The sequence below is a fragment of the Lepus europaeus genome, chromosome 5, assembly GCF_033115175.1.
Source record: "Lepus europaeus isolate LE1 chromosome 5, mLepTim1.pri, whole genome shotgun sequence".
NCBI classification, from domain to species: domain Eukaryota; kingdom Metazoa; phylum Chordata; class Mammalia; order Lagomorpha; family Leporidae; genus Lepus; species Lepus europaeus.
The window spans coordinates 140,092,960-140,112,956 of NC_084831.1; the positions used below are offsets into that span (position 1 = coordinate 140,092,960).

General features: G+C 61.3%; 1 protein-coding gene across 8 annotated transcripts in view; it reads left to right on the top strand.

The window, feature by feature from the left end:
* Window positions 1-19,997, top strand: part of AGAP3 (ArfGAP with GTPase domain, ankyrin repeat and PH domain 3) — a 51,436-nt gene that overhangs the window by 11,888 nt on the left and 19,551 nt on the right. For 2 of the 8 annotated variants that reach the window (XM_062192864.1, XM_062192865.1), the window contains exons 2-8: window positions 13,984-14,042; window positions 14,252-14,339; window positions 14,499-14,584; window positions 14,783-14,924; window positions 15,272-15,406; window positions 15,557-15,686; window positions 16,765-16,924. In XM_062192864.1, coding sequence (XP_062048848.1) covers window positions 13,984-14,042; window positions 14,252-14,339; window positions 14,499-14,584; window positions 14,783-14,924; window positions 15,272-15,406; window positions 15,557-15,686; window positions 16,765-16,924 — 800 coding nt within the window. Of the gene's footprint in view, window positions 1-13,983; window positions 14,043-14,251; window positions 14,340-14,498; window positions 14,585-14,782; window positions 14,925-15,271; window positions 15,407-15,556; window positions 15,687-16,764; window positions 16,925-17,076; window positions 17,526-19,223; window positions 19,381-19,997 lie in introns of those variants that run through there. The other 6 variants (XM_062192860.1, XM_062192861.1, XM_062192866.1 and 3 more) reach the window with 4 other exon arrangements.

Genomic DNA, 19,997 nt, shown 5'->3' on the forward strand with positions numbered 1-19,997 from the left:
TCCATCCTGTGGTTCATTCCCAAAATGGCCTCAGTGGCCAGGACTAGGCCAGGTCAAAGCTGGAGCAAGGAACTTCCTCCAGGTCTCCCACATGGGTGCAGGGGCCCAAGCCCTTGGGCCATCCTCCACTGCTTTCCCAAGCACATCAGCAGGGAGCTGGATTGGAAGTGGAGCAGCCAGGATTCGAACCGGTGGCCATATGGGATGCCGGCACCGCAGACAGCCACTGAACCTGCTGCGCCACAGCACCGGCTCCAAAACTCCTGCCCTGAGTCCCAGGTCCAGTTCCCAGGCCCAGCCTCCCTGCCCTGCCTGGGCCCAGCCAGCACCGCTCCTGCCCACAGGCCTCTGCTCGCTCCCCAGTGCCCTGGCCTGCCTGGCTGGGGGCCGCCCCCTTCCCAGCCTCGCTCACTTCAGGCTCCTCCCACCAAAGCCTTCTGTGGCCTGACCCCGCCACGGGCCAGCACATGTCACGTGCTGCTGGTTGCTTCCTTGATGAGTGCTGAGCCCTTGTGTCACTTGTGCTGGTGTGCTGGAGAAGCCTACCAGGACCCGCCTGGGGCCAGGGCCAGTCTGGGCCAGCCCAGGTGCTGCCCGGGGGCCCGCCCAGGCCTGCTGGAGGCAGGGCAGTGAGGAAGCACTTTGAGTCCCCCCCTCCCAGGGGCAGGGGCCTGCAGCCCTGTCCCCTCCGGGCCACCTGTTCTCCCTGGGAGTGTCCTCATTCCTTTCCTTTGAGTTAACAAAGCGCCTGGGAGCTGCTGTTGGCTGGGGCCCAGAAGGCCAGACAGCGTGACCATGCAGCCAGTGCCCTTGGGGGTCAGAGCTGAGACCCGGTTTGGTTTGCTGGTCAGCTCGGGTCTCAGACCGTGGGTTGCCTGTGCAGAGAGGAAAAGCACCCTGGGATGTACAGGCCTGAGCCCAGGTGGAGGTGGGTGAGAAGCTGGGACCAGGGGCAGCGCAGTAGGGGGGCGGGGACCCTGGTGACAGCGGACTCTGGGAGGGACGGACCTGCAGTGAGGTGCCCATGGCTGCTCCACACACGGCATCAGGCATCTCCTGCTTCCTCTGGGGTGGGGAACAGGAGCCCCATGGAGCCTTCCATTCCCAAGTGCCTCCAAAGCTTGGTCAGGGGCAGAATTGGTTTCTGTGACAAGCAGCGGGACAGGTGACAGCAGAGGCAGCAGAGTTTAGGAGTGGGCCATGTGAGTGACATTGAGATGGGGGGGCTCCCCTTTCCTCTGGGCTGGAGATGGGGGTGGGGGCAGAGAGACGCCTAACTCGTACCAGCACAAAATCGTGCTGGTAGGAAAAGCAAAGCCTGTGTCTCTGGAGCGTGCACGCGGAAGGCACAGGCAGGTTCCACATGGCAGCCTGGGGCTCAGGACGGCCACCGTGAGAGGCACCACCAGACGTGGTTTTCCTGGAGTAGTGATTTGATTATGAAAATTGCCAGCGTGGTGTGTATTGAAGCTGCTCAGACGTGCCACCCCAGAACAGCACGTCGTGTTTGTGCTGCAGATGCCACAGGTGCGGCTTTACCCGCTACGTCATGGCACTGGCCCCCATCCTACCTTTCTTTTTAGTATCACTGTTGTCTCCTGGACTTGTATTGTTGTTTTTCAAATGTTAGGATCCATTTCAAAATGAACAGATTTAATTACATTTCTGCATCATAGAGTAGAAGAGTTTGCTTGCAGTGCCCATGTGCTAGAGAAACAGCTAACATGCCCATTACACAAAAGCTCCCAGGGGCTGGTGCTGTGGTGCGGCAGGTAAAGCTGCCACCTGCAGTGCCGGCATCCCATACGGGTGCCAGTTTGAGTCTCAGCTGCTCCACTTCCGATCCGGCTCTCTGCTATGGCCTGGGAAAGCAGTAGAAGATGGCCAAGTCCTTGGGCCCCTGTACCCGTTTGGAGACCTGGAGGAAGATCCTGGCTCCTGGCTTCAGATTAGCACAGCTCCAGCCATTGCAGCCAACTGGGGAGTGAACCAGTGAATGTAAAACCTCTTTCTCTTCTCTCTCTCTCTCTCTCTGCCTCTCCTCTCTCGGTGTAACTCTGCCTTTCAAACAAATAAATAAATATTTAAAACAAAACAAAAGCTCCCATGAATCATTAAGAAAAAGATTCTGAAAACTCAAGAGAAAAATGGGTGAAGAATAGCCCCAGACAGACAAGTCACAGAAGAGGAAATGCACATTGTTGATGAATTCGGAAAAACCGCGAGCTCATGGATAATCAGGGAAACCCAAGTCCAAGGAGCCCGGGCTGTGTTCCCCAAAAGCATAGCAGAGAGCAAACCTGTAGCTCGCAATGCCTGGAGGCTGCAGCCAGCCACTCTCACCCCCCACTCATGGGAGAGTGGGGAAGGCATCGCGGCCTCCTACTTGGAAGAGGAATCAGGCATCATCCATTAGCATGAAAAATTCACGCGCCTTTGAAGCTAACTGCCCTACTTTTGGGAATATCCCCAGTGGGAAGAAAGCACACAGATACACGGGTATCCATTCCAGCTTTGCATGTTGTGGGAAAGAAAGCAGCCTCAGCGCCCCTCGCCAGGGAGTGCTTGAATAATGGATGGGACATCCGGCCTCTGCAGGAGGCTGAGGAGGGAGGGAGCCGACCTGGGAGGCTGCAGGAGCATCTGTGAGCAGCGGGCTCTCGGTGCCCTGCACCGGGGCAGCCTGGTAAAAGGCTGGAGGCAGAATCCAGGCAAAGAGGATGCTCCTTCTGGAAGCAGCTGTTTCAAGGAGAGGGAGGAGACCAGGGCCTGCACCCAAGAGTGCAGCTTTCTGAGTGGGTTGTGAGAGCATGTTCGTACCTAAAACAACTTGAAGGCAGCGGCAACGTGTGGAGACCCCAGAGCAGCTGCAGGTGGGGAGGATCGAGGGCTGAGAGGCACAGGTGTCATCAGGGAGCTCACAGGCCCCCCAGGAACCCCACCTGTGTCCTTGTCTGTTCTCTCTCTCCCCCCGTTTCAAGTTAGAACAGGCTCCTGTTTCTTTTATTTCTTCTTACAAAAGTGATGCCTCCTTGACACCTTTCAGCAAGTAGGAACTGGCATCGTGGCATACATAGCAGGTTAAGCCTCTGCTTGCAATACCGGCATCCCATACGGGCACCAGTTTGAGACCCAGCTGCTCCACTTCTCATCCAGCTGCCTGCTAATGTGCCTGGGAAAGCAGTAGAAGATGGCCCAAGTACGTGGGCCCCTGCACCCACGTGGGAGACCTGGAAGAAGCTCTGGGCTCCTGGCTTCAGCCTGGCCCAGCCCTGGCCATTGTGACTATATAGGGAGTGAACCAGCAGATGGAAGATCCCTCAACATCACTAATGATCTTTTTTTTTTTTTTTTAAGAATTGTTTATTTGAAAGGCAGAATTACACAGGAGAGAGAAGGAGAGGCGGGGTGGGGGGGGGGGGGTTGTCCTTCCATTTGCAGGTTCACTCTCAATTGGCCACAATGGCTGGAGCTGCACCAATCTGAAGCCAGGAGCCAGGATCTTCCTCTGGGTCTTCCACATGGGTGCAGGGGCCCAAGGACTTGGCCCATCTTCTACTGCTTCCCAGGCCACAGCAGAGAGCTGGATCAGAAGTGTAGCAGCTGGGACTCAAACCAGTGCCTATATGGGATGCCGGCACTGCAGGTGGTGGCTTTACCTGCTTAGCCACAGCACTGGCCCCACTGATAATCCTAACCAGAGGCAGTCAGCCAGTGTCACCGTCTCGTCACCATTTTGATATGTTCCCTTTTTTCCTAAGCATTCTATGTCATGCTTTCTTTAAAAAATTATTTATTTAGAAAGACAGCGAGACCTCCCATCTGCTGGTCTGCTCCCCAAATGGTTACAAGGGGGGGCAGGGGGAGATCTTCCATCTGCGGGTTCACTCCCCAATGGCCACAACAGTGGAGCTGAGCCAGGCTGAAGCCAGGAGCCAGGAACTCCATCCAGGTCTCCCATGTCTGTGACAGGGAGCCAAACACTGGGGCCAGCATCCCCTGCCTTCCCAAGCAGGAAGCTGGATCGGTCACAGAGCAGCCAGGACTCCAACTTGCGCTTCGAAATGGGATGTAGGCCTCACAAGCTGTAGCTTCACATGTTGTACCACAACAGCCACCCCCAAGGAAGAGTCTTTTTGGAAAGAGGCACCGTGCCAGGAAGGCCAAGCCTGGGCTGTCTCCGTATGTATCCCAGAGTAGGGAGGGAGGGAGGCAGGCAGGTAGGGAAGGGCTCCAGCTGGCTGTAAGTCAGCAGATACCTGCAGCATAGGAGAACAATGGCCAGGACTGGGGAGGCCCGGGGTCCCAGCCAGCCAGCTGGCCGGGGTTCAAGTCGTCTACTAGCTGGTGACCATAGGCAAGCCACTCGACCTCTGTGCCTGATTTCTCATCTGTAAAATGGGGGAGATTGATAGTATCTCCCCAAGTGTTCTTGTGAGAGTGAAATGGGTTCCTCAGGGTCCATGAGGCTCAGCAAGTTGCCGATGTGACCAAGTGGCCAGCGGTGTCCCATGTGGCTGCTGCCTTGGGCGTGGGTACCCATGGTGGCTCAGCTGTCCCCACGGGACATCAGCTGGGGCCTGGCTCCATGTGGCCCCCAGGTCCCCTGGAGGACATGAGAGCAGAGACAGGTCGTGTAGTGGATATGGAGGTGGGACTGGGTGGTCTGGAGCCTCTTGGGGCCTTTGTGGTGGTGGCGGCCATGAGCCGGACAGGGTGGGCGGAGGGAGCCTCCACATCCCGGCCCCGCTGTTGCAGACTGCGTCATGGGAATTCAGGTGTCTGAAGGTGTGTGCACGAGACTCTTAGACTGCCGAACCTTCTTTGTAGCAGTGGACGTGGTCCTCTTGTGCACCTGTGCACCTCAGCCCCCTTCCCCAGGCCTCTGAAGTTAAGCTCGAGGCAGCTCGCTGTTGGCAGCTCCTTCCCTGCAGGTTCCCTTATACAAATATTTTCACTTTTGTAAAAAGTGCAGTGACTGTACCTGAACTGCAGAGAAGGATGCAGGGCTCATGAGCGGAGCATCTTAGAAACCCATTCGATCGTACAAAGTGCAGTTCCTAGGATGTCAGCTGGACCATGCGGTCAGCATTGAAGGGAGAGAGCAAGATTTAAGATCTTGCTTTAAGAGGACCAGAGATGTGCTTAGTGGGTTAAGTCTCTACCTGTGGTGCTGGAATCTTTTTTTTTTTTTTTTTAATTTTTGACAGGCAGAGTGGACAGTGAGAGAGAGACAGAGAGAAAGGTCTTCCTTTTGCTGTTGGTTCACCCTCCAATGGCCACCGCGGCCAGCGCTCTGCGGCCGGCGCACCGCGCTGATCTGATGGCAGGAGCCAGGTGCTTCTCCTGGTCTCCCACGGGGTGCAGGGCCCAGGCACTTGGGCCATCCTCCACTGCACTCCCTGGCCACAGCAGAGAGCTGGCCTGGAAGAGGGGCAACCGGGACAGAATCCAGTGCCCTGACCGGGACTAGAACCCAATGTGCTGGCGCCGCAAGGTGGAGGATTAGCCTAGTGAGCCGCGGCGCCGGCTCGGTGCTGGAATCTTATGTGGGCGCCGGTTTGAGTCCTGGCTGCTCCTCTTCTGATCTGGTTCTCTGCTATGTTCTGGGAAAGCAGTAGAAGGCCTTGGGCCCCTGCACTCATGTGGGAGGTCTAGAGGAAGCTCCTGGCTCCTGGCTTTGGATCGATGCAGCTCTTACTGTTGCAGCCATCTGGGGAGTGAACCAGTGGATGGAAGACGTCTTTCTTTCTCCCTCTCTCTCTAACTCTGACTTTCAAATAAATAAATACATCTTTAAAAAAAAAAAAAAGGCGGCATGAAATGCAGGGCATGGGGTCAGCATTGTGGGAAAAGGCAGGTGCATTTGGGAGTGTGTGACTTCACAGCCTGAGTCGAGAAGGCCCTGTGTAACGTGGGGGTGCTGCCTCTTGGGGCCATAGACGTTTGGGTCAGCACAGAGCGGGGCGGGGCACAGGACACGCCAGGCCCCTTTGCCCTACAGAGAACTGCGCAGAAGCTGGGGCGTGCCAGGGTGGGGCCTCAGGGGTCCTTTGGTATTTCCATCTGTGCCGAGGTTCAGGCAGTTGCTGCAGCTGGTCACGGCAGGCGGGTGTGTGTGTGAGTGTGTCCAGGACACTCCCAGAGTCTTAGAATGTGGCAGATGGGACAGGCTCCAAAGGCCAGGTGGTGGCATACCAAGGACTGAGGCCGCAAGGGGAGCCCTTGGTCCTGTCCACTGTTGCGCCTAGCAGAGAATTCGTGGTTAGAAAGAAAATCAAAGAAGTGACTGAGGGCTAAGCCACCGCTTGGGATGCTCACATCCCGTGCCCAACTTGCCTGAGTTGAAGTCTTGGCTCTGCTCCCACTTCCAGCTTCCTGCTAGCGCACGCCCCGGGAAGCAGCAGGTGGTGGCTGAGGCAGCTGGGGCCCCTGCCACCCCCATGGGAGACTTGGACTGAATTCCTGACGTCTGGCTTCAGCCTGGCCCAGCCCAGCTGTTGCAGGCATTTGGGGAGTGAACTAGCAGATGGGCACTCTCTCTGTCTCTCTTGCTGTCTGCATCGCAAATAAATTAGAAAAACCTAGTAATGAATTAAAGAAGTTACTCTCAGGTAGCCGAGACTTGTAACTCAAGTCTGCTTCCGGGCTGTGATGACTCTGACCCCTCCACGGCCACTGCTGTGTCTTGGTCCCACTCAGGCCCAGGCCCTGGGACTTCCTCCGCCTCCCCACACCCAGATGGGCCCTCTTCAGCGCCCACAGCTTTTCCGTGGGCGGAGAGGAGTGAAGACCACCAGGGTAGGGAGCGTTCAAGCACCCTGACCTTGGCCACAGGGACAGAATTCCCTGGAGGCTGTGAGCGGCCCCTGCAGGTCGCAGGCAGGTGAGGCAATCTCTGCTCCAGTCCCACCCCAACCCCCACCCCCCCACCCCCCCACCCCCAGAGCCAACCCGAGCACCTCGAGCCAGGCGGGGTGCACGGAGACATCCTTCTGCTCACGCTGTCTGCACTGGTGATCACTCCACACACAACTCAAGCTTGAGCACTGGGCGGGGGCCCTGAGCGCCCAGCTGTGTGCAGGTTCCACCATCGCTGGGCTGTGTGTCCTCAGGTAGGTCACCTCCTTCTCTGGGCATGACTGCCTTTACCTCTAACACGAGAGGTTCAGAGCAAGTTCTCAACCTAGAATCTGTGGTTCCTAAGCTAGGGGCTTAGGAAGCTCCTAAAAATACCTATGTTTGGAAAACTTAATTTGCTTATTTGAAAGGTAGAGTGACGGGGCAGGGGAGGGGGCAGATGGGAAAGAGAGACAGAGATCATCACTTCTTGGTCTTTTGGCTAAGATCAAGTGTGGAGAGAAAGAGATCTTCCATCTGCTGGTTCACGCCCCAGTTGGCTACAACTGCCAAGGCTGAACCAGGCTGAAGCCAGGGACCAGGAACTCCATCCTTGTGTCCCTAATGGATGCTGCTTTCCCAGGCGCACGGGCAGGCAGCTGGATCCGAAGTGGAGCAGCCAGGACTCAAACCAGCGCTCCAGTCTGGGATGCTGGCATCAAAGCGCTCCTACATCGTTCTTTTCTGTAGGGTCCATGGCTTTTGTTGTTTCTCAGGGTTGCAGTTAAAGCACCGTAAGCTGGGTGGGCTTAAAACCACAGGAGTTTATTCTGTTCCTCCTGGAGGCCGGAGCTCTAGTCTGCGGGAAGGATCCATTCCAGGCCCCTCCCCCTGGCTTGCTGGTGGCCGTCACCCCGCCACCCCGCCACCCCGCCATGTCTCCTCAAGCCGTCTTCCCTTGTTCTTGTGTGTGTCTGTGTCTGTGCTAAGATCTCCCCCCTTGTATGACACCTGTCATTAGGGAAGCGTGAGACAGAGTGTGACCTCATCTTTACTAATTACATCTCCAGTGGCCCCGTTTCCAAATAAGGTCACACCCTGAGGTCCTGGGATCTCCAAGCCCGGAGAGAAGAGGTGGCAGGTGGGGGATCCGCCCGGCGTCGGCAGAGCAGGTGCCATGTTATGTAATTGCCAGCCAGGCTCTCTTTGGTCCAGTCGTAGCGGCTCCTTCCACTGTCACATCCCTCATCTGCACAGCGGTTTGCAGACCCAGGACAGTTAACAGTGGCCAGTGGCTGAATTTGAATCCTGCTCCCATGCCACTTGCAAGTGCACCACCGCGCCTATCTCAACAGGCTGCCCAGCCACGGACTACCTGTTTGAAGCCTGCCTTCCTCCCTACAAGGGGAATGAAAGCCAAGGCACCCAGCTGACGATCAGATCAGCAGAGACCTGCATTCATTTATGCCTTTGTTCATTGGTTCCCTCACCAAGAATTATCCTACCTCCTGGACGCCCGGTGGGGTTCTTTCAGGGGAGCGGTAAACACAAGAAAAGCATCCCAGTGGCAGGTGTTAGGCCTTGTTGACTGAGACAGGCAGCCTCTGGTTAGAAGGGACATCTCAGCTGAGATCTGAGTGACCTCAAGGACAAGCCCTGGACATCGTGTGGCTGGGAGGTGATGGCGAATGGGGAGAGCTACAGATGAGACCTATCAGGCAGTCAGGTGCGTGTGTGGCATGGGAAGGGAATTGGGGAGGCAACCACGCGGCCAGGACAGGTCTCTGTAGGGTGGTGACTGTAGGAGGCCACGCCTCCCATGGCAAATAGATTGGTAGCTCCGTGGATGCACGGAGACCTTTCAGAAGCCAAAGCACTGGTTGGCCTTCAGGTTGGACAGAGGGGCTGGTGGGGAGTGGACATACTGGGGCCACATTTCAGAGGGACAGCCAACAAGGCTGACCTGGACTGGACTGGGGGAGTGGTGACAGAGGGAGGGAGTGGAGGGGCCCTGCTGGGTTTTTGGCCTGAGCAGCTTGATGCAGTGTGGTTTGTTCTGGCGGAGGGCCCTGGGGGGAAGCGGGTTGGGGATGGAGTTTTGGAGGTCTTGCCAGAGCCAGGGGTGGCAGCCCCAAGACAGTTCCCCTTTCTTCATCTCCAACCTGTGCGGAGACATCAGAGCTTGCCAGAGACTGACCAGCCCACCAGGAGCTTGGTCCACCTGTCACTGCCTGCTGGGCTCAGTAGTACCCTCCCTGGGGCGTGGCCAACCCCAGTGGCCGGCAGCCTGCGTTCTGGCACAGTCACCAACCGGGGGCTCCAGGAAGATGCTTTGCTGCCACCTTGTGGACAAGAAGCGCCTGACCCATCTGGCACGTCCAGAGTGGCTCCCGGAGCACACTGGGCCGCTGGAAGAGACCAGAGCCTTGCAGAACTTGCACAAGCTAGGGCTTTCAGGAGGAAAGGGAGAGGGACCTGCACCAGTTCCCTATCAGCACGGGCTGTGGCTGGGCACGGCCCAGCGCTTATCACACATTTGGGTGGAGACCAGGTGCCTGTCTGTGGGCTTCTTGGGCACAGCTTGGGGCCACTTCCTCTTTGTGGGCCATTGTGGACATCTCCTGTCCAGTGGTCTTTCTCCTGTAAGGACCCTTCCGGGCCCCAGACACTCAAATGCGTGTGTGGGCAGCTGTGGGGCATATCTAGAGTAGGCTCTTTCTCTGACTTCCAGGCACTCATGGCAGGGAGGGGCTGCCTTGTGCATTCTTTGCCCCCACCCCGGGGGAGGAAGATTGCATTCACCCTGACCCAGAATCTGCGCTGCAGGCATCCGTGGGAGAGTTCATCTTAATCTCTCCTCCCGGCCCTATGAGGAAGCCCAGCAGAGAGCCTGCACCAGGGGCACTTTTATGGCATTTTTGTACTGTTCCTGTGGTCCCAGCCTGGAGCTGATCAGCACTGTCCTGTCCCTCCTGGGCCTGGGGAGTCAGTCTGCATTTACCGCTTGTCTTGGGAGAATTTTGTCAGCTGGAACAGGGAGACCTTGTCCCTGACCTAGGGCTGACCCAAAGGAGGAAGAGGTTTTGTGGTGTGTGTGGGGGTGGGGTGGGGTCTTTCACTGGCTCCATGTCAGGAGGGAGCAGGTGCTTTTACCTGCCTAGCTTCTGTGGGTCAGGAAAAGCTTGGGGGGGGGGGAGGGTGGGAACGAGGAAGCCACCAGGTGAGGAAGAGGAGGCTTTTCCCGCTTCGCAGGCTGACCCACACTGAGCTTTTCTGCAGGTGCCCTGGAACTGGGAGCAGGTGTGACCTTAGGTGTTCTCTGGGCGCTGCTTCCCTACTGGGCACTTTGTGCGCTCTCCCCACTCTGTCTCCACAGACCACCTCCCGTCCACACTGTCCTGTGCCTGCATTTGCGTTGGCTTGCTAGGAAGGCTTATTTTGAGGAAGGGTAATTTTCAGAGAGAAAGAAAGAGAGAGGGAATAAGGACAGCTTTGCAGACAGGGAAGTAAGGCAGAAGGCATTTTCTTTTGGTCTGTAGCTCCGTGAAGGTGCGGACTTCAACTTGGAAACGGGGGTCACAATACTGGCCGCAGTGAGGATCCAGGGACAGGCTGTCCTAGAGAACCGTCCATTAGGGGGAACAAGCCTCCCGGAGAGGAGGAAGCCGCCGGGAATCACAGCCCCCCAGGCCCAGGAGATCCAGCCCAGGACTTGGGAGTTTCCGGCCCTCCGGTCTATGGTCTGTGGGGCGCACCTGGGATGGAGAGGCCCTGCCTGCCTTAGGCATTCCCCCAACCCCAGCCCCCTCAGGAATGTGCCACTGTTATCTCGTCCTCCTCTGAGACCCTGGACGCTGAAAGGGATGGGGCAGGAGCTGGATTAGACTGGGGCAGGGGGACACTCTGTAAAGGAAACACAAGCCCCTCACGCCTTGCTCCTCCCTCCCGGGAGGAAACTCCAGATCTGCATGCTGTGACCATTGATTTCTGCTTTACAGGCTGTGGTCAGTCACACTCCAGGGACCCCACGCTCCACCTGCCCCAGTGCTGGGGGAGCCCTGGATTCGCTGGGTGTCTGGCACTCAGGACGCCGAAAGGGCATCGGCGCTCGCTGAGGATGTTCTCACGTAGACTGGGAGGTCCCAGCCGGCCCCAGCCCAGGCGGGAGGTGAGGCCCAGTGATTTCAGGGCCTAAGAAGTGAGTCACCGGGGAGCAGGGTCAAGGCCCAGAAGCTACCCTTTGGCTTTTCCACTGCCCGCAGGCAAGTCAACACCTAACATGCAGTCCAGACAGATACGAATCTTCTGGATTCTGTAATCTCCGGAGGAAAAGACAGCCACAGCCAACTGTAGCGCAGCCACTCCGGACCTCCAAATGTCTGAGCCAAAAATTCAGGGTCGCTGACATGAGACTCGCCTCCTGGACTCCTCCCTTGGGCTTTTTTTTTTTTTTTAAGATTTATTTTTATTTATTTGAAAGAGCCACAGAGAGAGGTAGACAGAGAGGTCTTCCATCCGCTGGTTCACTCTGCAGATGGCCGCAATGGCTGGAGCTGCGCCAATCCGAAGCCCGGAGCTTCTTCCAGGTGTCCCACTCCAGTGCGGTGCAGGGGCCCAAGCCCTAGGGCCGTCTTCCACTGCTTTCCCAGGCCACAGCAGAGAGCTGGGTCGGAAGTGGAGCAGCCAGGACTAGAACCGGTGCCCATATGGGATGCCGGCACTTCAGGCCAGGGCGTTAACCCGCTGCGCTGGCCCCTCCTTTGGGCTTTTAACAATTCCGGCCCCGTGCCCCTGGCCCTTCTCTTGAGAATGAGAATATGGCCCACTTTTCTCTGTGTGTGTGCTCGTTGTGCTGGAGGACTGCTAGTTATTTGGCCTGTCCTTAATGACAGCTCCTCACCTACCTGCCCAGTCCTAGGAGGAGCCCTGGGCTGGAATTTCCTGTTTTCTGAGGGCTCCCGGGGGCTGCCCGAGCAGGCCGGCTCCCCTGCGCCGCGCCGCCGCCGCCGTTCCCGGCGTTCCAGGCCAGACTTGCTGCCTCTCCTGGCTGGGCTGGCTCCCGGCCTCTCCAGGTCTGGGCTTGCCGGCTCGGAGGTGGAGGAGTTGAGGCAGTCGGCCGGGCCGACACCAGGTGCCCAGAGGCCTGAGGTCCGTGCGCCCCGGCCGCGGCCCCGGCCCGGGCCCAGCCCCGCGCCCCTCGCCATGGGCCTGGCCCTCACCCGCGGGCCCTGAGTATGGAGCGGGGCTGGCCGCCGGTGGACAGCTGCAGCGGGGAGCGGCCCGCCGCCTGCCGCCGCGCCCTCAGCGTCAGCGACTCGTTGGACCTGCACGGCGCCCCGGCCGGCCGCGCCGCCGCCCTGCAGGCCGCCCTGTGTGCCGCGCGCGAGCAGCCGGTTCGGCCGCGGAGCGTGTGCTCGGGCGGCCCGGGGCCGGCGCCCGCCAGCGCCCGCGGCCTGCTGCTCGGCCTCCTGCGCCCGCGCCTCGGCCGCCGCGGCCCCGCGCCGTCGGAACGGCCCGACTCCCCGGCGCCCAGCCCCGCGCCGGCCCGGCGCGGCCGCACCTCGGGGGAGTCGGCGCCGCGGCCGCGGCCCACGAGCATGACGTTCCTGGAGGTGAACCGTCTGGAGCTGGCGGCGGCGGCGGCCGAGACGCCGGGCCCGGGGCTGGGCCGCGCGGGCAGCGCGGGCTTCCTCCGCGGCGCGTCGTTGTGGAGCAGCCAGCGCTGGCAGGTGTTCCGTGGCGGCGGTGGGCGCGGCGCCGAGGGCCCCCGGCGCGGCCTGTCTGCGCTCAGGAAGAGCTTCAGTTTCCGCCTGCGCCGGGGCCAGGAGATCCGGCGCTCCGAGTCCGGGCTGCTGGCCCGGCCACCCCGCGCGCGCACCCGCAGCGACGGCGATACCGGCCTCCCTGGGCGCCTTCCCCCAGCCGCCGCGACCTGTTAGGCGCCGAGGCCCCCGCGCGCCCGCGCCCGAGCCGGGCCGCCCCCGCACCGCCGCCAGCCTCTGGAAGCTGCTCACCAGCCGCTTCCGCCGGAGGGAGCCCGCGCCCCCCGCGCCGCTGTGGAGCCGCCGGGCGGCCGCGGCCCCCGGGCTCCTGGGCGCGCCGAGCGGTAAGGGGAATGGCCGCGCGGAGCCTGGGTGGCCTCCCCGGGTGGAGTCTAGCAGAAAACTGAGAGCTGTGTGAGAGTCTGTCGGGAACCTACCTGGTGGAGGTGGGTGCGCCGTGCGGGGCCGCGAGCTAGCTGGGTCTGGCGCAAGTGGCTGGGATCGTGGGCAGTGGCAGAGAGACTCCAGGCAGGTTCAGGCGATAGCTCTCTGTCCCTGGCATCCTGGAACGGGAAGAAAGCTCCAGGGTTTGCATGTGAAGGAGCTGCATGAGAGTCAGGAGGTCGCAGGCTGTACTGGACACGTCTCCTAGCCCCCAGGCCCGCCCTGAGCCCTGGAAGCTGAGTACTTGGAGACCAGGTCCCCCCAGAGCTTCAAAACATTTCTGGGGACAGTGTCTAGGAGCAGCGGAAAGCCGGCACCGCCCAGCCTGCTGGGCTGTCCGGGGCTAGAGTGTGTGCCGCGGGAACCTGGGGGAGAGAGATGGGGCTCGCTGTGTGTGTGTGTGTGTGGGGGCTCCAGTTAGCCAGAGGCTTCGCTTTCCTGAGTCAGGGGGAGAGCAGTGGTGCAGAGAGCAGGCCAGAAGGCATGCGGTCTAGGAGGTGGGGCTTCCCACCAGGGAGGAGTCTGAGAGGGAGGGCTGTGTGGAGGAGATAGGCACCTATTTCCACCTGCCTCTCACCCAACAGGGCCAGGTGAGGCTCCGCCCTCTGGCTCAGGAATGTGATGGGCGACCCCACCCTCCCAAGGGTGAGCTGCTCCTACTCGCAGGAGGCTAGGGGGACCCTCAGCTGGATGCCCAGTCTGTGTGGGGGACTAGAGGTCTGACCTGGGTGAGAAGCCAGGTGTGGTTTGAGGTGGGAATCAATCGCCTGCTGGAGAGGTCGAAGGTTCAACCTGTAGCCTGAGTCCATAGCCTCAGGGTCTTCCTGCTGCTCCCTGGGGGACCAGGGGTCCATGCCTAGGGGAAGACTCTGGCAGCAGGCTTTAGGACAGGCGTGTCTTCGACCTTGGCCCTGACTGAGCGGCTCTGTCTTCGCAGATTCATTTGTGAACAGCCAGGAGTGGACCCTGAGCCGCTCTGTGCCGGAGCTTAAAGTGGTGAGTGAGGCCCAGAGGTGCCCACGAGCCTGGGACTGGGTGGGCGAGGCCCGGCGCTGCTTCTGCCAGCGCCCACTCCCCCTTGGCCTCTTGGCTCGGCCTCCCCCACCCCATCTGCCACCCCCATCTCCTTCCCTGTACTGCTTTGTCTTCCCTGCCCTGCCTCCTCCCGATCCATGCCCTCTGACTGCCGCTCCCCTCCCCTGCAGGGCATAGTAGGGAACCTGTCGAGTGGCAAGTCGGCCCTGGTGCACCGCTATCTGACGGGGACCTACGTCCAGGAGGAGTCCCCCGAAGGTGAGGGTCACGGGCCAGCCCATGCTCGGAGGCACACTCACCCGCCCCGGCTCTGTGGCTCTGTCTTTGGCTCTGCTCGCTCCTCCTCTCTTATCTTCCACTGCCCGGCCCTCCTGGGGTGCGCCCCACGCTGGGCCCTGACTCTGCACTCTGTCCTAGGGGGTCGGTTTAAGAAGGAGATTGTGGTGGATGGCCAGAGCTACCTGCTGCTGATCCGAGATGAAGGAGGGCCCCCCGAGCTCCAGGTGATGCTCCTGCCCCAGGGCCTGGGGCCACCCCTGTGCTCGGCACCCCTTTCTCGAGGTTAAGACTTGGGACTGAGCGAGGTTGCGTGTCTGGGGAGGGGGGGGCTGCCTGGGCCTGCCCCCCCTGGGTCTGCCCACCCAGCGAGGGAGTTGCCCCCGGGGACCCCGCGAGAGCTAACTCTGCTCGGTCTCCCCTAGTTTGCGGCCTGGGTGGACGCAGTGGTGTTTGTGTTCAGCCTGGAAGATGAAATCAGCTTCCAGACGGTGTACAACTACTTCCTGCGGCTTTGCAGCTTCCGCAACACCAGCGAGGTGCCCATGGTGCTGGTGGGCACGCAGGGTGAGGCAGGGAGGCCCTGGGGCTGGGTGCAGCCTGGGTGGACAGATGCGAGAGCGCCCCCTCCCCCAGGCCCCCTACTCCCTCCCCGGCGCTCCCAGGACCCCTCATCCCGGATCTTCCCCCTACCCGGCTGAGTCTTGCCATTGCCGTCGGTGTGACACTCCTGTCCACGGGTTTCTTTTTTTGAGATGAATAAAGTGGTTGGCTCGTTTCCACTCAGGGAGGTGGAAGCAAGTTCTTAGAGCCCTGTGTGTTCCACTCGCCCTTGGAGCGCATGGCCCTCCTTCTCCCCTGGCTTCGCAGCCAGCCGAGTGAGCCCCCCCCAACCCCCCCCCCGCCTCCAACAGACGCCATCAGTGCCGCCAATCCCCGGGTCATTGATGACAGCAGAGCCCGCAAGCTGTCCACAGACCTGAAGCGCTGCACCTACTACGAGACGTGCGCCACCTACGGGCTCAACGTGGAGCGCGTCTTCCAGGACGGTAACTCGGGCCCCAGAGCAGGGCGCAGGCAGCTCCTGGGCCAGCAAGCCTGAGTCCCTGGAGGGGCGGGGGGCGGGGGGTGGGGCAGGGGCTAAGCTGGGCTTTCCATTTCTCCCTAGCGGGTGTAATTGACTCTACTGTCCCCTGCAGTGGCCCAGAAGGTGGTGGCCTTGAGGAAGAAGCAGCAGCTGGCCATCGGGCCCTGCAAGTCCTTGCCCAACTCACCCAGCCACTCAGCCGTGTCTGCTGCCTCTATCCCAGCTGTGCACATCAACCAGGTGCGCCCCCGCCCCTTCCCCTCCCCCACAGCTTCCAGTCCTCCTGTCTCTCTGTGTTCTGCCACCTCTGCCACCGCCTCCTCACATCTGCCCCCCTCCCCTGTGGCCTCCCAGCCTTGCATGTGGCTGGAACTCCACATAGCCTGCATGCTGGGCCTTGGCCTTGGCTGTGTCCTACAGGGACTGCATCTTCTGCTTCGGTTCCCAGCCCTTGCTCTCCACAGTCTCTCATCCCCACCCCCAACTTCAGCTCAGACAGCACAAGCATTTGCTTTGGGTACCGCCATTAGAATCATCTTGTAAACTGCTTCCCAAGGAAACCCGACCCAGCAGGTGCAGAGAAGAGAGGAAAGTTCTTTAGGCCTGCTTGGCACCGGCCCTGGGGCAGGTGGGGGCGCTCTGCAGGTCTGGCCCTGTCCCCCCCTCTTTCCTGGACCAGCGCCTGGCCCCTGTGGGAGTAGAGGAAGCAGCCCTGCCCTGGCGGCGAGGGGAGGGCCTGGGTCCGGGCACTGGCCACATTTGCACAAGTTAGGGCCCCACAGAGGTGAAGTCAGGCCACGTGCTCTAGGGAGGGCCGTCGGCACAGGCAGGGCTCCTGTGCACTGGCCTGTGGTCGCTTCTGGTCTCTGCAGCTTACTCTGGCCGCCTCTCAGCTGCGCTCTGCTCCATGCCGGGGCGAGAAGCCTTTCTCAGCCACAGACATCTTACAAGCAAACCTCAGCCTGCCTCTGACACCCTAAACCTCCCCCTACCCCCCACCAACCCTTGCTTCCTGGACTTGGAGGAAAGGGGTGTCCATTCTGAGTAGCCTTCTTCCAGGCCACTGGCGAGCCAGGACGTCACCCACAGTCTTGTCTCCTCTCACGCTTGTCCTTGATGTCACCTTGCCTCTGATGGAGCTCCTGGCTGGGGCAGGGCTCCCCTGCCCAGGCCCCAGGACGAGGGTATGCTGCCCTAGCTGGGCAGATGCCCACCCCCCAAATTCCTCTCTGTAGGAGCTAGCAGCCCATGTGCCCTGTTACTGCAGGGCTTCCTGGCACCCGCCCCAGAGCCCCCCTCAGCAGCCCTCTCTGTCCGTAGGCCTCGAATGGGCGGCGGCAGCGCCTTCAGCGACTACTCCTCCTCAGTCCCCTCCACCCCCAGCATCAGCCAGCGGGAGCTGCGCATCGAGACCATCGCCGCCTCCTCCACCCCCACACCCATCCGCAAGCAGTCCAAGCGGCGCTCCAACATCTTCACGGTATGTGACCCGCCCCGGCTGCCCTCAGCGCAGGAACAGGCAGGGCCCGGCCAGCGACAGCTCCCAGCCAGGAGGGGCCGAGCCAGAACCAGGGAGGGGCCCGCTGCAGCCTCTCTATTTCTCTCTCGTACATAGATGCACGCCGCTCCTAGAAGCTCCTACCTGGTGCCCTCAGAACCTTCCAGGCTGTTCCTCTGAGCCTGCAGAGGGCTGCCCTTCGCTGCCCTCACCATGCCCAGACCCCTGCCCACCCTGCGCTACACACACTTGGCCTCCCCTCCCCGCAGCCAACCCCTCCGTCCCTCCCGGGCCCCTTGTAGGGTGTCCCTTGCAGCCTGGAGGATCTTTGGCCTAACTGCCCTGACCCGCTTTGATTCAACAGCTAATGCACCGGAGGCCGGAAGGCGGTTTGCCCAAGGCGACACAGAGGGTTAGCTGGCCGAGCTAGACTCGGAGCCAGGCCGCCCCCGTCCGCCTTCCGCTCTTTTCCCCCACTGCCGAGGGGAGACTCATGCTTCCCACCCACCGCTGTGATTGGTTTAACAAAGGCTTAGCCATCTTTTCCTGGGCTTCACCACGCTGCCTCGGCCCTCCCTCTCAGGTTTGTCCTGTCTCCTGTGAGCTCCCTGCCCCTCCCCCACAGACCTGCCAACCCCCCCTGCCCCACCGCCCCGGGGTCCAGTCCGAGCATGCCCGGCTCGCTCCCCCAGTGTCCAACACACAGTGCCCACCCCAACCTCCCCGTCCCCCCTGGGCTTCGGCTGGACTGTTGTCCCAGGAGTGTCGGCCAGACAAAGGTGGGTGAGAGCCAGCCGTGTGGATTGGCACGACCGCACCCGTGCCTCCGTGTCACGGGTCGCCTCTTATGGGGAGCCAGGGCCAGCCTCTCAGGACCCCTGCCCGGGCAGAGCCAGTGCCCCACCCCCACCTCCACCCCTGCCCTGGCCTTTTATCCATCCTCGCCTCCGCCCTGCCCAGCACGCGCCTTCCCGCCATCACGCCGTGCACTGGACTCATAGCTTCTTGTTCCCGTTCACATCCATCGAGATGCACAGAGCCCTGCTTGTGCTCATACCTGCCCGCCGCCGCCGCTGCCACTGCTGTGGGCCCTTAGGTGCCTGTGTGGCACCTCTGTCATCTGCTGCCTCCGTTCCATTCTTAACTCCCCATCTTGCCCCTGCTGGCTGGTTCTGTGACGCCCCGGGCCCCTCCTGCACCTGCCATGCCCAGCTCCATGGCCTCTCTGTGCGCCGCCTTCCATCCTGTGCTCTCCGCTGCCTGCCTCGACCGCTGTGCACTCCCCCACCCGCCTTGCTGCTGCCAGCCCCCCGGGCCCACCCGTTCTCTCCATCTTCACAGTGGCCGCCCAAGTCTTCCTTTCCATCATTTCCTTGGTGACCTCACTCTTGGCGCCATCAACCCCAGGGCCGCCTCAAGGCGTGTCCATCTCTGTGGGTGTATCTGGGGACCTCCCCTTCCCCCCACCATCATCTTCGCTGTTGGGACCACCCCTCTTCTCCCTCCTCGTCCTCTCCAGCAGTCACACCTGCTCGAGGGGGGCCCCCCGTGTTGTGCCTGCTCTGTGGCTGGTGACCCCACCCCCATCCCGAATTGGCCGTGGCTGTGCCTTCCCCAGTCCCCCCCACCATGACTTCATGTGCTCATTTTGTCTCCACTCTTGCGCTGTGCCCGTCCTCCATGGAGCAGATGCCCCTTTGGGCTCCCAGGGGGCCCCTCTGATTGGGGGGGCTCTCTTGGCTTTTCAGCCGGCTGGGGTGGGCCACACCCCACCTGTCCCGACGAGCTCTTCCGTCTGGGGACCCGGTGACTATGCTCCCACCCTCCTCCCTCCTCCCCCGGGCAGAAGGGGCAGAGAGGGCTGTGGAGCCCAGGAGGGGACCAGGGCGCAGGTGCTGCCCACGGAGCTGCCGGGCAGCCGCTGACGCTCCCACGGCTCTTTGCCCAGTTCTTCCTCCCACGCTGCAATTGCAGTCCTTCATGCCTTCCCTGTACCCTTGGCTCTTGGCAGCCTGGGAGGACAGGAGGGCTGGGCCCTGGGGCCGAGTGGTGAGCCATCCCGGCCAAGATGGACGGCAGGGCTGCGTCTGCTCAGCGGTGCAGCGGCCACCGCCTCCTCCAACTCCTCCTCCTCCTCCCTCTCCTCCTCCTCCTCCTCCTCCTCTTCATCCCGCTGCCGCCTCTCCCCAGGCGCCTGGGTCTCTGCCCTCACTACTGCTGAGCAACGTGTGCGGGGCTTGAGTATAACTTGCCAAAATCTTTATTCTTTCGATATTTGCAGATATGTGCCACTGTTTCCAACTTTTCATCAACAAAAAGGCCTTTCCAACTCCTTCCAAATTAGAAGACCAGGTGGTGACACACGGCACCTCTGGACATACCCCTGTCGGGGCCGGAGGCGGGCCGGGCCCTGGGACTGCTCTCAGATGAGAAGCGGCCGCGAGCTCCCCGCTCCAGAGACCCACAGGAATCTTTGTAACTAACCCCACCCCCAGGGAAGGCTAGGAGCGCCGGAGCCCGTGCTGGGGGCTGCCGGGCACCAGGCCCCCGGCTGGACGCTGCGCCAGGCTCGCTGCATGGAGAAGAAGGGAGCTCGGCCAGCTCGACGAGGCTCCCAGGGGGTGTGGGGGAGTCGAAGCCCGCCGCCCGCCCACCGCCGGCCCAGCTGCTCCTGGGGGGCGCTTTCCTGCCCCTGTTCCCCCTCTGCTCCCTCCTGCATGGACTTCTGCCGTTCCTGCTCCGGAAGCCGCCGCTGCCCCGTCCCCCCTCCCCCTCAACTTGCCTAGCCCCCTCTCTTTGGCTTCCCTGTTTCCTAGGATCCGCATTCGGGCGGACTCTGCCCCAGGAGCTTGGCAGGGCGCAAAGGGCCTCTTGTGGCCTCTCTCCTCTCTCTCTCCATCCACTGCGCCCCTCTGGGCCACGTGCCGTGTGGTGTCTGTGCCGCAGCCGGGCCGCCCGCCCGTCACTCGCGGACTCTGCTCTCCCGGTTGTCGTGTGCCCCCCCCCCCTCCCCCCCGCTCCCGGCCAGCCCTCAGCCTCCACCGGCCACCTCTCC